At 39.1% G+C, this 16,837-nt stretch overlaps 1 protein-coding gene across 1 annotated transcript in view; it reads right to left on the bottom strand.

Annotated features, from left to right (window-relative positions):
* LOC126506494 (cytosolic beta-glucosidase) overlaps positions 1 to 16,837 on the bottom strand; it is a 117,649-nt gene that overhangs the window by 71,090 nt on the left and 29,722 nt on the right. Inside the window, exon 2 of the mRNA XM_050150147.1 lies at positions 9,437 to 9,664. Within this exon, the coding sequence (XP_050006104.1) occupies positions 9,437 to 9,664 (228 nt within the window). The remainder of the gene's footprint in view (positions 1 to 9,436; positions 9,665 to 16,837) is intronic.

The raw sequence follows: 16,837 nt of genomic DNA, 5'->3' as shown, positions 1-16,837 counted from the left end.
CTCTGCCACCTACAGGCTCATTATCTTGAGCTCTTACATCTCCCTAAATTCTCTTTGCTGAACTATAAAATGTGGATAACACTAGAAACCTACTTCAGTAAAGTATTGTGGGAGGGTTTAATCAGTTGATAACTGAAAATGATAAGATTATTTCTTAACACATAATTAGGGTTCAGAACAGGTTATCTCTCATTCTACTAATTAATATTGTTGTTACTGTTAGATGAATATAAGTGATTATCCTAAGACAATAAGAACAAAATGTTCCTTAAAGAGCACAAGGAGAACCAAATGTTCAAAATGCCCAAAGAGATACAGACACGATGCCCATCAAGAGGCAATGTACTCAATTTGCTGTAGAAGAGTACGTCAACCACCATCACTCAAATTTGTTAAGTACTCAAAGGCAGCTAGAAAAAGAGAAAAGAAAGAGCAGGAGTCTTCAAGCGTGCCCTAACTGGAGCGGCTAGCACAGGCAACTGGAAGAGGACTAAGTAGAAGTGAATGCCTTGTGTGGTTGGTTTGGGGAACACATTTAGCTCTCTTTGGTTGGCTTTAATTGGATGCAGACCCATGATGGGAACAAAAACTACAGCAAGTGGAAGTTGTTAGCTAACCCATAGGTTGTGTTTTAGCTATCTGGGCTTCTTATGTGGGTCAGAGCTTGATTTTTATATGCTGTCTGGCCAGTGTTTAAACAGTCACTCTCTTAAAAAAGGCATTCCTGGGGGGGGGGGAGAGAATTCTCATACTTCATCAGAAGAGGATGGAGAACGGGGAGAAGAAAGCAGAGTAAGCAGAAACCGCGTTACGCACCAGGCTATTGTTGACCTGTCTGCGTACTTCTAATCATTGCTCACTCATGTGGAAAGGAAGAAAGTAGCATGAGTCATGCATAAGAACTCCATGTTGTGGGAACACATTTGCTTGTAACCATAGCAGAATAACTCCTCTTCCTGAAGGTAGCGGTGGAATAAATAAATATATTACCTTACAGAGACAAAGGAGACCACTATGCAAATGCAATTGAGATAAAGACCTTGATGTGAGGAGGTGAACCTCGACCACCTAGTTCAGATGGACGAACTCCATGTAACACAGAAGTCCTTAGAAGTAGAAGAGTATGGCAGCAAAATAATGATCAGAAGATGTAAGAGTAAGGAAGAGGTGGAGACTGTGATGTATTAAGAGAGACTTGTTTGCCACCAGTGGCTTTGAAGATGAATAAAAACAGCCTCAAGCCAATAAAAGCAAGTGAAAGTGGCCTTCAGAATATAAACCAGCAAGAACAGGAGGACCTCAGTACCAACTGCACACATGAGCCGAGGCAAAACCCACTTCATAGTAATTAAGAAAGCAACACAGCCCTGCAGATAGATAACCTTGATTCCAGTTGATGAAGATCTGAGGTGACAGATTTCTGTTGGTTTAAGCAGTTGAGTCAGTGATGGTTGATTCTGGTAGCAATAGAAAAGCAGTATAATTCCTTCAATATATAAATAAAACTTGCCTCTTCTCACTCAATAAAAAAAAAGTGTTCCAAACCCATCTCTTGGCCAATATAAATTCACGTTTTCCATGTTGTGACTGTGATATCCAAACTGGTGTAGTACATCTCCTGACCTTGGTATTAGTAAGCTTCCAGCTCCTCTACAAACTCTTTTCTTTGGCTTGTCTTGCATATGAGCTTCTTTTATTGAATCTATACTATATGTACTAGATACCACACACTTATGCTTAATTCTAGCACTAAGCCCGAGAAAGGAGCAATTTTATTCCTATTGCACACATGAAAATTCATATCAAGAGAGCCTTGGTGTTATAAAATGAAATAGACAATATTCAGCCCCACACTAAGACTGAGTTTTCCTCTACTATACCACATCATTTCTCTTGTTTACAAACGTGCTTGAACTAGGAAAATGTGACTTCTCACTAGCCTCAACTTCTACCTACTCAGACCTAGTCATAATATCAGATCTTTTTATTATCTTTTTATGATGACTCTTTAATGGTAACCAATCAGTTTTAATTTGAGCAACATGATAATCGCGAGCTGGCATTAAATACATTTTATGTGTTTAGATATTCATTCTCTGTTGCATAATTTATATGGAATATTCTAGGATGGAACACCTTTTTTTGCTTCAGCTTTATACAGTTTACTTGATGGTGTAATGAAACTTTTACAACTTTTCTGTGAATGGTAGTGGTGTGTGTATGTGTGTTAATAGGAAGGGATCGAACCTAAGGTTTTTGTGAACACTAGGCAAGTCTTCTGCCATGGAGTTGTATCCCCAGCTGGAATGTGAGCCTAAGAGCAGAGCCCATGTTCAGACAGCAGAGCGCCGTATTCAGACAACTTAGTGAAAGGAGCTTGAACAAATCACTTGACCTCTGGATGCATACAGTCTTCATTTATGAAAGAGAGGTGCTAACAGTGCCACCTTGCGGCCATTATAAGAACTGACTAAGATCATATAGTTGAAGGTGTTGAGTTTCACTTATCAATGAGATTGGTAAGGAAGGCTCTATGACAACTAACCCTCCATGTTTTCAGGTGACCACGTGTTACCAAACTGAGGGTCTTGGCTTTGAAAAGTCATTTGGACTCTGTTTTGTTCCAGATAAGATTGACTCTGAAGAAGTAAAACTTCTACAAGTTCCTCTCATACTCAATATCACATTTCTGTTTTAATTAAGCCAATTTCTATTTATTTTATCTTTGAAAACTTGGAGTAGATCTGAGACATAGGAAAGATACACCATCTGATACTGACATGCAAAGGTAGCATAGGGCAGTTGGGTGTAGAACTGACGTGGTAAAGTGGGCATTACTTGAAATAATATGACAATATCAGACAGCAGGCAACAAAAATTAACTACAACTGGAATTTAAGGAACTTGGATGCTAAAGTGATTTGTCTCACGGGGGCCTCTTTTTTAGTATTGGTGATGGTGGTGGTGGTGTTTTTCAAAAAGGGCTTCTCTCTGTAGCTTTTGGAGCCTGTCCTGGGACACTCTTTGTAGACCAGGCTGATCTCAAACTCCTATAAATCCATCTGTCTATGCCTACCGAGTGCTGGGATTAAAGGCATGCTCCACCACCACCTGGTGGCTTGTCTCTTCTTAATATGGCTCATTGTTTCCTCCATTTCAGAACTAGCTGCCTCTTAGTGACCCATTTACCACGGTCCCCCAAAGGCCATTGCATCTGCCAGCATGGCCTCAGATCCATTCACAAGCTACCAACTAACTCAGTCTTCTCACTAGATCAAATCCAAACTTCCCTGAGAGAGAAAAACAACTGGCCAAGGCTATCCTTTTCCACAAGGCCATAGAAATTAAACCTCACAAAGCATGAGCTTTTCCCATGAGCAGTGCCTGACAGTGGAAGAGAATTATACAGAAGAAAGAAATAGGGAAAAAGAGAAGATGGCTAGAAGTTTGAGAAAGCTTGCTTCCAGTAAGACAGGGATGGGGAAGGAAGGAAGAAGAAAGAATGAAGGACACATGGGTGGAAGGAAAAGTGGGAAGGAGTGAGGAAAGAGGGGGAATGAAGGAGGGAGGGAGGGAAGGAGGCTAGCAGGCATGCCAAATTAACAGAATTTGTTTTGATCCCATGTCCACCTCTGTCAGACATTTGCTAACTCTCTTTGAGTCACACCTCTTGGCTCATACCACCTGTTTCTTAAATGATCCAAGGACTGTTTTAGTTTTTTGCTGCTGCTGTAATAAATTACACATAAACTATCTATGGATATAGAAGCCAGAAATACAAATAGTTTTCAAGAGATTTAGGTCAAGATGACAATAGAGGCACCTTCTCCTGGCAAACTTCCTGGTACAATGCCCTTCCGTGCATTTTCAGGGCTGTAGGGCTCTCCTACCTGCTTTCCTTACAGCTTCTTCCTCCATTTTCACCTCATCTCCCCTCTCCAATCTGTCTCAATCCTTAGATCCCCTCTGACGCTAACCAGCTGTCCTCCCTCCCTTAATAATCCATGTGATTACAATAGCTCCCCACAGATCGTCCAAGATAATCTCATCTTCAGGCCCTTTACTGCAACATTTCTCTGGCCAGCAAAGGGACTGTCTTCATCACATCTGACATTCAAGACAAGAGCTTGTTTGTCATGTAAGGAAACATTATTCAGTCTTCAGTTAGGCTGAGCATAAAATACACGGAAGATGTGAGTTAGTCAGCTTATGTAAGCCATTCCTACTAAATACTCTTATACTTGATGTCTTAAAGTGAACAAGAATTTCTGCGTGTCTATTCACATGTTTTTTCTTTCTTTCCAAGACGTGTGTCTCCTAGTCATCCCATAAAAGCCTACATTTGTGGCAGATATGAAAATGCACGTAGACAGCTGAAAAATACAGAGCTATGTGATTCCAGTTGCCAGCTCATTCTTTTCTTGTTAAACCTTGAAAACTTGACATTTGGAAAAGAAAAGCTATGCCGCAATCTTACGTTGTAAAATATTCTGCCATTTTGAGAACATAGAATTTTACAAGGTTCCAAATGTCCCATAATCAAACTTTGGTGTGGGTAGTCAAGCATACACACACACACACACACACACACACACACTTATGGAGGGAGGGAGTGAGAGAGAGAGAGAGAGAGAGAGAGAGAGAGAGAGAGAGAGAGAGAGAGAGAGCGCCTTGTGTTCCTGGGCAAAGACAGCAAGAAGGCTTTTTATTTTGTTCTGTTTTAATTCTTTACATGCTCTTTGAGAAAATGTTTAAATGGGAGGCACACAATGGCCCTTCTGAGTTTAAACCATTCCAATCTCTTCAACAGATCGCTGCACAAGAATGAGCAACTGCTTGCTGAAATTCCACCTCCTGTAAGCACCTCCTGTGCCCTCTTGTTCAGGAGAGGGTCCGGACTATTAATCAGCTAGTGCTGAGGCCAAACACAAAAAGAGCTCTGTCTGGAGGCCAGGTGATCAGCACGTGCACTTAGCAAGAATCTGTCCTCAGCAACCCCAGATCACCTAACTGACTCAAGCCACTTTTGTGCCTCTGCTTCCATGCTCTGTTTCCTCTGCCTTCCTGATCTCGGGTCACCAACTCACACTGTGTTCACAAACTTCTGGATATGTTATGTTGACTCCCAACGTTTGATATATCGGTACAGCTCCATACTCCTCTAGCTAAAATCCTTGGTAAAAGCAAAGGAGTTGTTCAGTCTGTACAGTGCTTGCCTTGTAAGCCTGAGGACCTTGGATTCAATTCTCAGAAACAGGAGTTTTAAAAGTAGGATATGATTGGATAGGCTTGTAATTGGCTGATGTGACAGAGACAGGAAGATCTCTGAAGTTCACTGGTTAGCCCAATCAGCCTGGCCTACTTGGCAAGTTGCTGGCCAAAAGGGATTACTCTATCAAATACAAGGGAGTAGAGGGAATGAGCCGGAGGAAAATCCTACAAAGCCTGTCTTCTGGCATCTGCAAGCATGTGCATATATACACACTTTTGCCTCTGCACAACACACAGAATAAACAAACAGATAAATAAGTCTTGAGAAAGAATATCTTCTTAATTTGGGTATTGTAGAGAGAAAAAGCAGAGCATGTTTCATACAGTAAATTAACAACCACAATGGGTCTGGGTCAGTTTTATCTATAGCAAAATATATAAATATATTCATCAAATATGTTAAACCAGGGTGATAAAAGGAGTATTCACATACATCCACTTCCACTTCTGATGACTGCTTAGCTGTATGTAGAGACATTCCCAATTAGCGCCCTCAGGATTCTAGCATTTCAGAGAGGGAATAGTCAGGCTGATTTATAAACCTGCTGGTAGTCACAATTCTGAAGTTTTTTTAAATCATTTTTTCTATACCATCCAAGTGGAAGCTCATTGAAATCTCCATGAATGAAAAGAGTCTTGGTAACATGGAACATCTACTTATTTGATAAGCAAAATTATAGCAGAGTTCACGTGGTTTTGCATGGCTTTTGGTGCACTCAATCCTGAGCACTAGGATTTTGATGTCAGATATAAGCTGAACTCAGTTATAACTTGGAATTTTTGCACCCAGCATTATGCCCATGGCCCATATTAGGGAGGTTCACTTATGTGCCTAATCAGAACACAAAACTGCAAAAGCAAGTGCTGTGTTTGGGACACTGACTGACACATACTACACACTCAATAAAAGGAGATCATCACTGAACTCAGTGTTTTTTATGATTGTTATTGACCTAAATAAATTAAGGAACTATTTACTGATTCCCTGTCTAGGAGGAAGTAGACTCAATTACAAGGCACTGAAGACAGAGTTATCTGCCCTTTGCACTGTAAGCAACTCAAGGGATTTCCTTCCATCTGTGTTGCCTTTTTGGCATAAGTCATACTCAATATACTCTGAGTGGAATTAAATAAACAGCTATTACAACACTAATAGTAAAGAGTATGATAAATAGCCTGTGAGCTTTGCATAGTGCTATGTAGGATGGTAGATGATAGATAGATGGATAGATGATAGATAGATAGATATATAGATAGATAGATAGATAGAGATGATTGATAGATAATAAATGATTGATAGATAGATAGATAGATAGATAGATAGATAGATAGATAGATAGATGCATAGATGATAAATAAGGTAGATATATGTAGAAGATAGATAGATAGATAGATAGATAGATAGATAGATAGATAGATAGATAGATAGATAGACAGATTAGAAATCTTCTGTTTTCAATTGATGGAGATTTTAGAGCAAAGGAAGCATTTATGCTCAGCCTGAACAGAAGGTTAGACCTTAATCAGGTGTAATTCGGGGTTAAGGAAAGGCCACTCTAAGCATGAAGAAAGTTAGCAAATTCTTTCAAATGTGAAGGGTGCATAGTATGTTTAATAAGTGGTAACTTATGTGTTTAGAAAATTGAATACACATACACAAGGGGAAATGGCATCTTAGAAGGCTTCAGAAGTGAGTTGAAACTAAGTCAACTAGAACCTAGAATGATACAGAAACAGGAAATTCTTTATTTAGCCTTTAAAGAATGAAGTACATTTTTAAATCTCTGTTTTAGCAAGAGATGGACCAGCCTATTATGAATTAGACCAAGTTTTAGGAAAGTTGATGTGTAGTATTTATAGGAAAGAAGACCAGAGGACAGAAAGGGAGAAGGCAGGCAAAGCTGTTAGTATGGATCAAAAAGTCCTCATTGTCAGTAATAAACAAGTGAGGGCTGGGAGAATGCTGAGCAAGGAAGAAGACTAACATCTGCCACATCTGCCAAGGCACAAAGGTCGTCGACTACAACTGGCAACCAGTGAGATGAAAGAAGCAAAACACTGAGCCCATTCAGAATCAATTGTCAGAGCTCAAGGTACCATGGTACCAAAGAAAAAATAAGGTAGAGATGTTGGGTGATGAAGACAGGAAATATGGGTTTATCTTTGAATTGAACAACATATCACCTGTTGTTCAAAGTCAAAAACAATCAATGATGTACAATAATTCTACAATGGCCCTCATTTTGGTTACTGTCTCCTGAATTTATCGATGGACCTACTTATCTTGGTTATCCCTATTTGGGGAACTCCAATCCTAAAGTCCAGAGCATTATATAAGCCTCCATGGTTGTTGATGCATTTCACATGGAGGAAATTGCCAGCTCTGTAGGAGAGAAACACTGCAAATTCCAGAGCATGGGCAAGAGCTAGCATAATGAGTTGTTGCATTTAGGGATTTGTGTAACTTATACATATGAGCCCCATGGCATCATGAAGGCGCTGGGAATGTGTAATGTTTGGTGATGTAGAGAAGGGAGCCACTCTCAGATCATGCAATTGCCCATCCTGTATTTATGAGATGCTCCCTACATTTTACACTCAGTGCACTTCATTTGCTTCATCTAGTACTTCTTCTCTGAGTCGTAGGAACCCTTTTCCGGCACCAACTAATCATAAAGGGTGTGTATTTAGGAACCATATGTTGTAGAATATGGGGTTGGCAAAAGTTTCCTACAAAGAACTAGATCGTTAATATTTTGGACTTTGTAGGCCATATGCTCTGTACCCCAACTACTCACTTTTGCCATTGCAGTAGGGAAGCAATATCGATGATGTGTAATGAATGGTCATGGCTGTGCTCCAGTAAAACTTTATTTACAAAACCAGGTGGTGGGCCAGATTTGATCCCCAGGCTAAGTTTCCAGGGCTATATATATAAAGTGTAGCTAGATCTTAAATTTAGACTTCAGGTTTACTTGCCAAATATGTGGACTTGGACATCCACATCTATAAGATATGATCATAATGACTTCCTTATTGGTTTGAAAATGAGAGAAAATGTGTTTTAAAGTGCCTAAATAAGCCATCCAATGCATAAGCAAATGTTTCTTTTATTTATGCATTATTAGAAGAATAGCTAGCATTTAATAAGTGTTTATGATATGTCAGGTACTATGTGAATCACAAAATTATTTCATATAATCTTTAACAATTCTCTGAAAATGCTATAAAATAAACTTTTATAGCATTCTTTTCTATTCATGGAGAAACTGAGTGATGTGGGAGTGATTTCTTATTAATAAAGAAACTGCCTTGGCCCATTTTATTGGTTAGAACATAGGTGGGTGGAGTAAACAGAAGAGAATGCTGGGAGAAAGAAGCTTAGTCAGGGAGTCGCCATGATTCTCCCACTCCAGACAGACACAGGTTAAGATCTTTCCTGGTAAGCCAGCTCGTGGAGCTACACAGAATATTAGAAATGGGTTAGATCAATATGTAAGAGCTAGCCAATAAGAGGCTACAGATAATGGGCCAGGCGGTGTTTAAAAGAATACAGTTTCTGTGTAATTATTTCGGGCATAAGCTAGCCATGCGGGCAGCCGGGTGCCGGGGACGCAGCCCCGCCACTCATATCTCTACAATTGAGTCACTGAGTGATGCCAAGAGGAACTGTTACACACAGCATGTGATAGACCTGATACTTTACACTTCATCTCAACTAAGTGAGCTCCAGGGACCTGGGAACTAAGCCCTATGCTGTCACTGGGAGTTCGGTGCAGGTGAAATTCTCCCAAGTCTTTCAGGTTCCTTGGGGTCTTCATAATTCCTCATGGTTGACACACTGAAAAAAGTAGTTTGATACAACAGTATTTAAAAATTCACCTTCACTGAGAAATCATCTTTCATAAATAAAACCCTTATTCCAGGCTTCTTCATACCCATCAAACACCTCCTTCCTCCAAAGAGGAGTTCAACAGCCCAGGCAAACCAAAATATTATTGAGAAAGCTAATGCAAACCCATTTCAAAAACTGTATCCTATAATCACTCTGAAAACTTGTGATTTCAAAGCTGCCCTGCAGAACAGCATGCCGGATTAATTATGCCAGACCGCAGCAATAACCTTGAATTAAAGCTGCAACCTTCTATTTTTAAGAAACACTTGCCTTTCTGGTTGATGAAACCTGTCGTCCCATCAGGTAACAGACGTGACCAGGAAAGAGAGAAGCGGTAATGAGTCAATCCAAGCTGTTTGATACATTTCAAATCTTCTTCCCACAGAGTGTAGCTGCCACAAGCTACATCACCAGTCTGGTTCTCAAAAACTCGCTTTCCTCCCTGATGGGTGAATGTGTCCCAGACACAAGGGCCTCTTCCATCTGCATCCCAGCCTCCTGAGAAAAGGGGAAAAAAATGAAACGGTCTCTTGACACCAAGAGGCATATGTGGAAGGTAAATATTTGTCACCAAAGAAACATACCTCATTAACTCAATGTACCATATTTATAACTTTAAAATGTGCCTTTAAAATAACATGCATGAGTGGGTTATGTGTTTAACTGCCCTTGATACCTGAAGCTGACTAGGAGCAAATGAAAACTTATTGCATAGTGCTGTTGCATAGCAGGCTTTCATGGTTCATTATCTAAAACTCTCTCAGCCGGTAAACAGAGGCAGTCCCCAGCTTATGAATAGCTTTGAGTTCCAGGCTTTGCTGCCTTGAGAACATTACTCCTAGTGTTGGCGGGCAATCTTGCCCTTGCCCATCAGAGTCTGAAGACCTTATCTCTGCTGGCTACACTTGAACTCATTCTTCTTTCTTCTGACAGGGACGTCTTTAATGGTCCGGACTGCTGTAAGTGGGGAGACACAAGGAGCTGTCTACTGTTGATACTAGTATTTGAAAGAAGTTTTTTTTTTTTTTTTTGTATTTCTCTTAATTCAATAGATGTTTTGTACTGAGCACTATTCCTAGTTAAGGTGATTCTCAGGAGGACTACACTGTGCACATGGTTGAGGGACTTACCCAGTTCCAATGACCAGTTGTAAAACCGCTAATGTAAAGGCCCTGGCCTTAACAGAAATGCAGGAAAGACAAATGAAAATGTATTATCCAAGTGTGTGCTGAAGTCAGAGGGGGTTTTTTCCTGTTTGGTAATGTTATAAACTTAAAATTGGTCTAAAGTATGAAATCTATTTGTTTAAGAATATATATATATATATATATATATATATATATATATATATATATATATCAGGGTCATTATGTTTTATATATTTAAGTGTCTGTAAAACAAGCTATCAATCCTGAGTCTACCACATAGCTAGATGATTGATTTAGGCTACTGCTTAGATGTGGAAAGGGGAAGTGGAATTAGAGAGAAATACAAGAACCTTCAAGAATATTTATTCCCTATGTGTTTCTCCTTAAACAAGATGGAAGATACATGGGTGGATGTGTGCTATATAACCTATAATCCCTTTTACAAACCTAAAATATTTCATTGTAATGTCGCCATAAGAAAGCGTTAACAGCTAGAGTATAGTCATCAGTAGCAGTGACAAGGACCCTCTCTGGTCCTCACTGGGAATCTATGGACTCATATTTTGTGAACAGTTCTAACAAAATCGATCGCAGTGCCCAGCCTGTCAAAAGCAGAACATTGCTAATAAAAGAAATGATGAGAGGTGACTAAGAGGAAACAGAAAAAAACGCTAAAGGGAGGAGTCTGACCAAAGCAAAAAGTGACTGGACATATCAGGGTAAGGTACTAATAACTACACAAAGACTCCAATGTCACCCTGTCATGTCCATCTATGGATTTGGGGTGGGTAAAAGGCTGCTGGTGTTTTATTCTAGTGTGTAACAGGCACAAACATGAACATAAAAATTTCTAGTATCATTCTTATTGATTGACCTCTTGACTTAATAAATATAGAGTCTTACTCTGAGAGAATTCAAGCAGTGTGGTGCTGGTTAATATTTTGTTGTTGGCTGTGCTTAGAAACATGTGGAAGCATATTATGAATGGACATGTGCATTCGCTTCACAAATCATAACACACAGTGTCCCTTATAGTAAGTTTCTGGTCACAAACTTATTTTGTCAAATTCTTATATCTATAGCCTCCTGTGGTTGCAACCTGACAAAACTATGAATTCTCTCATGACTATTGATTGGTATTTAGTTAAAGGAACAGACAAATCTTGTGGGAATTTATTCAGGGCTCTCATGGAGTTCCTTAGTAACGCCTACAGACAAAATGAAAAGGAAGCAAGAAAGACGTTTCAGAACTTGACTTGTTTGTCCGTGACACCTGCATTTCTTTCCTAGGTTCAATAAGCATTTTACACAGCAGACTACTATTTCCTCAGTGCTCTGTGCTCCTCACCCTGTGCCAGCCACAGACAGGAAAGACTTGACTTCCAGCTGTGTTCCTAACACTTTCTCTATCACTCACTGAAGCCTAGACCACACACAAAAAGACAAATCAAACACTGAGTTGTCACATGCGCCTATACCTGTGATGTCAAAACCTTTACTGTGGCCAGTTGCAAGCAATCTACATGGTAACATACAATTCAGGGCTGGGAAAAATGAGCAGTAGGAAACACATTAAACTTCTCTATGCAAAGAAAGCCACATACCATTCACAGCATAAATAATAGTAAAATACAGGTTCTGACTTATATTTTATATGCTGTTTATTGGCTTAGCTTTACTATGAATTATATACTTATGAGTTTATGTAACTTAATTTTTAATATTGGCTGTGTTTAACCAACAGCTCATGAATCATAACATAAATCGTGGACCAATGAAGGATAGGCTCCCATCACTAATATTTTCTTAAGATCATTATCATTAGTAGTAAATGTGCCATTTGTATCTGGATCTTTGAAGTTCAGGTCTTTCCAGGAGATAATTCTGATCTTAGTCATAATGTGTCGGAATAATGAGAAAGACTACCCCGTACCACAGCACTTTATATGTATAAAGGCTAAAAGGTACATTTCTGAGACATGGTCCATCTAACATGACTCAAAGAAGCTTTAACAATCACAAAGAAGAAAAGATCCTAAAGAGGACCAGCTCATTCGATACACATGATACAGATGAGACATGTCAAAATATATAGTGCATTTATGAGAAAATAAGCTTTGAACTGAGAATTAGCAATGGGAGATTTGGAAGGAACAGAGAGTAGGCAGCACTTACTAGAGTTCCAACACACAAGCTGCTGATTGGGTGACATCAATAACTCAGTTTCCACTAATGCATTGTGTCCGGTCTGAAACCATGCCTGTAACACTCCCAAGTGGACCATATACTCTTAACCATGTTTTAAGGACCTATAGCTTTTGGCTTAAATGAGAAAATATATTTTAAATGCAGTATTCATCTCACAGAAAGTAAGAAGACAAAGTGCGGAGAGTGGTTTAGAGGCACTGGGTGAATAATGACTCAGGCTTTTATAAAGGTTCTAACATATATAGGTGTGAATGGTATTTCAACATTAGTGTGAAAATCAGAAAAGGAGAAGTAGGAACTGGCTGTAGTTAAGAAGTTTGGATTATACATCAAGTGGTATAATATCATTTGATAGTGACAGGTCCAAAAGATATATACTGTAAGAATCCCTAAAGGAGACAGTAAAGTAACAAAATAAGGAATTATAGCTAATATACCTACAAAGAATATGAAATGAGATCATAAAATGTAACCTAAAAAAGTCAAAAAAAAAAGTAGGAGGAAAATAAAAGACAGATGGAACAAGTTAAAAGCAAAGAGTAAAGATGGACCACAGACATCAAATGGCTTCAGGGGGCAGCACAGACCATGAAGATCAGCATGGCCACCAGTGACAGTGTGACCCTAGGACATCAACATGGCTTCAGGTGTCAGCACAGACCACAAACATCTGCATGGCCTTTGGTGGTATCACAGGCCTTAGATACCAACACAGACCCTGGCTGGAGTAGGACCACAAACAAAAACATGGCTCTTGGTGACAGCATGGACCATGAACATCTACAAGGCCTCAGACAGCTGCACAGGCTGGTTAAGATGTAGAATAAGAGAAAAGTGCATCCATTGCTGGTGGGAGCGCAACTTATACAGCCCATGAAAATCTGTGTAGTGGTTCCTCAGGAAAATGGAAATTGTTCTACCTCATGACTCAGCTATACCACTCTTGGGCGTCCACCCAAAGGATGCTTCATCCAACCACAGAGACACTTGCTCAGCTTTGTTCATTGCTACTCTATTCACAACTGCCAGATTTGGGAAACAACCTAGATGTCCCTCAACAGATGAAAGGGTAAAGAAAATACCATACATTTAGATGTCGGATACTACTCAGCTATTTAAACATGAAATTCATAGGAAAATAATGGATCTAGAGGAAAAAAATCGTACTGAATGAGGTAAAATCCAGATCCAGAAAGACAAATATATGGTGTGTATTCACTCATATGGTGGATATTAGCTGATAAATCAATGATATGCAAGCTACAATCTGTAGAACAATGAAGGCTAAGTACAGAATAAGAGACTGGGGGGACGGATAGATCTACCTAGGAAAGAGAATTAAATGGGGTGAGTGAGAGGACAGTGGGACAAGGAATATGGGGAGAGACAGCTTAAATTAAGGTCTGTCTAGTAGTGTGGAAACCTAATACAGAAGATTTCTAATATAAGTGTGTATATTCATATATATGCATATATATCCCTAATATAAGTAAGACAAGATAAGCAAATTTTAAGTGTATATAAGACACATTTTCTCTGTATAAGATTAGTGACGAGTAACAGATTGTTAGCTATAGTATAGTATAGTATAGTATAGTATAGTATAATATAGTATAGTAGTTTCCTATGGTAAAGCCACAAAGAAACAAAACAGTTAATAAATGTAAAATTCACAAGAGACAGTAATGGACAGAGTTGTGAAAATATGGTGAGAATTAAATTATATTTTTATTTAATATACATAAATTATAAATTTTATTTCAACTGTTGTGAATTTAGCAACACAAACTTTATAATACATTTTGTTGTTTATAACATGTCTTTTGTTAAGTATTAGTTTTGGATCAACCCTATAGCGATATCTTATTTTTATTACATTTTTTATTCCTCATGATAATCCTTACAAGTATGGATATTCTTCAAAATAAAGATAGCAAAACCAGGACACATAGAGACTGAGTGACTTTTCCAGCAGATACCAACGAGTATTGCAATGTGATATGTCAATTTGTCTATAGCAAACTCCTGGCTTTATTATTTATTACTGGGGAGAGTATGGAAAAATATAAAATCCTCCTTTGTGAATTAGCTTCATGCAGCATGAAGTATCCACGCTATTCTGAGAAACTCACAGTTTTGTTGCTATCATACAAATATTGGCTTCATGAAGATAGAGTTGTCAACCTCTGTGAAAACATGAGGTGAAAGTCAAAAGTGCATGCTCACGAGTTGACATTGTCACTGGGAGTCATGTGACTGACACAAGAGAACACATGCTGGCTTGTGTCTGTTGGATGGTGAGTGTCAGTCCTCACCGCAGCTAATAAGGAGAGAGTGATTCACGTTTCCCATGTAGTTCTTACAGTGCCTAGAGAAAGGAGCTTTTACAAGCCCAAGCATCAGCTAGCAATGCTGTAATATTCTCAGTGAGAAATGCTATTTATTCATTATTCATTTGGAAGAAAACAAAACTGTCTTTTGAATTTCCATCCTATTAAGAAATATAAGGAATTTCAGCTGAGCAGTGGTGGTGCATGCCTTTAATCTTAGCACTCAGGAAGCCAAGGCTGGCGGATCTATATGAGTTTGAGGCCAGCCTGGGATACAAGAGCTAGCTTCAGGATAGGCTCCAAAGCTACACAGAGAAACCCTGTCTTGAGAGAAAAAAAAAAAAAACAGAAAGAAAAAAAGAAAAAGAAAAGAAAGGAATAACAAGGAATTTCAACAAAAATTGGCAATATTGAGTCTCTGAAATGGTAGACACATGTACTGCCAAACCTGAAGGGATGCGTTCAATCCTTCAAGACCCACATGATAGAAGAGACAGAACTCCTATCTACACATATACACACATACATAACTTATACACACAATGAGAATGTACCCTACAAGTTTTCAAGGCTTTTGAACACTTGGTTCCCATTTTGATGAGACTGTTTGGGAGATTTAGGAGAGATGACCTTTGGAAGAAGTATGTCCCTGGAGATGAGCTTTGAGGGTTTAAAAACCTTTGCCATTTCAAGCTTGCTCCGTCTGCCATGCTTGCACTTCATGATGTGAGCCCTCAGCTTTCTACTCCTGAAGCCTGCTGCCTTTGATCTGTCTCCATGAACTCTAGCCCTCTGAAACCATAAGCCCAAGAAATCTCTTTCTTCTGTAAGTTACTCTGGTCATGGTGTTTTATTGCAGATAAAGAAAAGTAACTAATAGCACATGCATACAAACAATAAATGAATAAGATGAAATAAAAATTTATTTAAAATTTTGATATTTAACATCAGTGACATCCAAGGCTGCAAAGTATTACAGAAATTGCAGATGTTCTGCAGCTAGGTATGAGCAAGCCTCTATGCTTTCTCTGGTTTATGAGCCTCCTAACATCTCTGTATTACAGAAGCACAGGGACTACTTTACACAGACTTTCCAGGTCATCTCAACTGGTCAGTACACCAGCGAACATGATGGATTTCACTACCTGCTGAAGATGCTAGCTCTCCTCATCCTATTCTAAGGCTCGAGTCAATGAGCAATAACTACATATCCAAATGCAGGTTCAGTTCAGGGATTTAGCTTCTTTCTGTCACGTGTTCTTTATATCATAGTGGACGTGTAGGAAATGCTCTAAACGTTGATATTTGCATACGCCTGTGTAATTAAGAATGGATGCTGATGGCTGGGCAGTGGTGGTGCGCACCTTTAGTTTCAGCACTCGGGGGGCAGGAGCACGTGGGTCCCTGTGAGTTTAAGCGAATTCCAGGATAGGTTCCAAAGTTACACAAAGAAACCTTGTCTCAAAAAAAAAAAAGGAAAGAAAAGGAAAGGAAAGGAAAGGAAAGGAAAGGAAAGGAAAGGAAAGGAAAGGAAAGGAAAGGAAAGGAAAGGAAAGGAAAGGAAAGGAAAGAATGCATGTTGTGGCTAGGATGGTTGCTCTTGTGAGGTCTTAGGCTTCCTGACCTGTAAGATATGATTATAGATGGCACCAGGCACCAGGGTGTTGTTACTATTGCTACATCAACATCCTTTGAGAAATAAAAGATCTGTGAAAGCCTCTGTCCTATTCACAAAAGAAACAGTCTCAAGTAGAAAGAAAACAAAAGCTATGTATGCAAGTGCATCATCTATATCTCCTTCCTCCAGCATCCAAAAGTGCCCTCACTATACCATTCTTTTCAGGATTAATCCTTTTTTCCCATAATTATACCCTGCTAAACACCTAGGATACAAATAACACATAGGACCAGACTTACTTTTTAACATCTTTGCCTCCTGCACTTTGAGATCTAACCCAGGCAGGGTCCATATTTTCTTGATTCAT

The sequence above is a fragment of the Alexandromys fortis genome, unplaced genomic scaffold (genome assembly GCF_014885135.2).
Source record: "Alexandromys fortis isolate MF-2015 unplaced genomic scaffold, M_Fortis_MF-2015_v1.1 scaffold_0, whole genome shotgun sequence".
Classification (NCBI taxonomy): Eukaryota; Metazoa; Chordata; class Mammalia; order Rodentia; family Cricetidae; genus Alexandromys; species Alexandromys fortis.
Note: the sequence above shows the minus strand (reverse complement) of the source record. Positions and strands in the feature narration are given on the sequence as shown.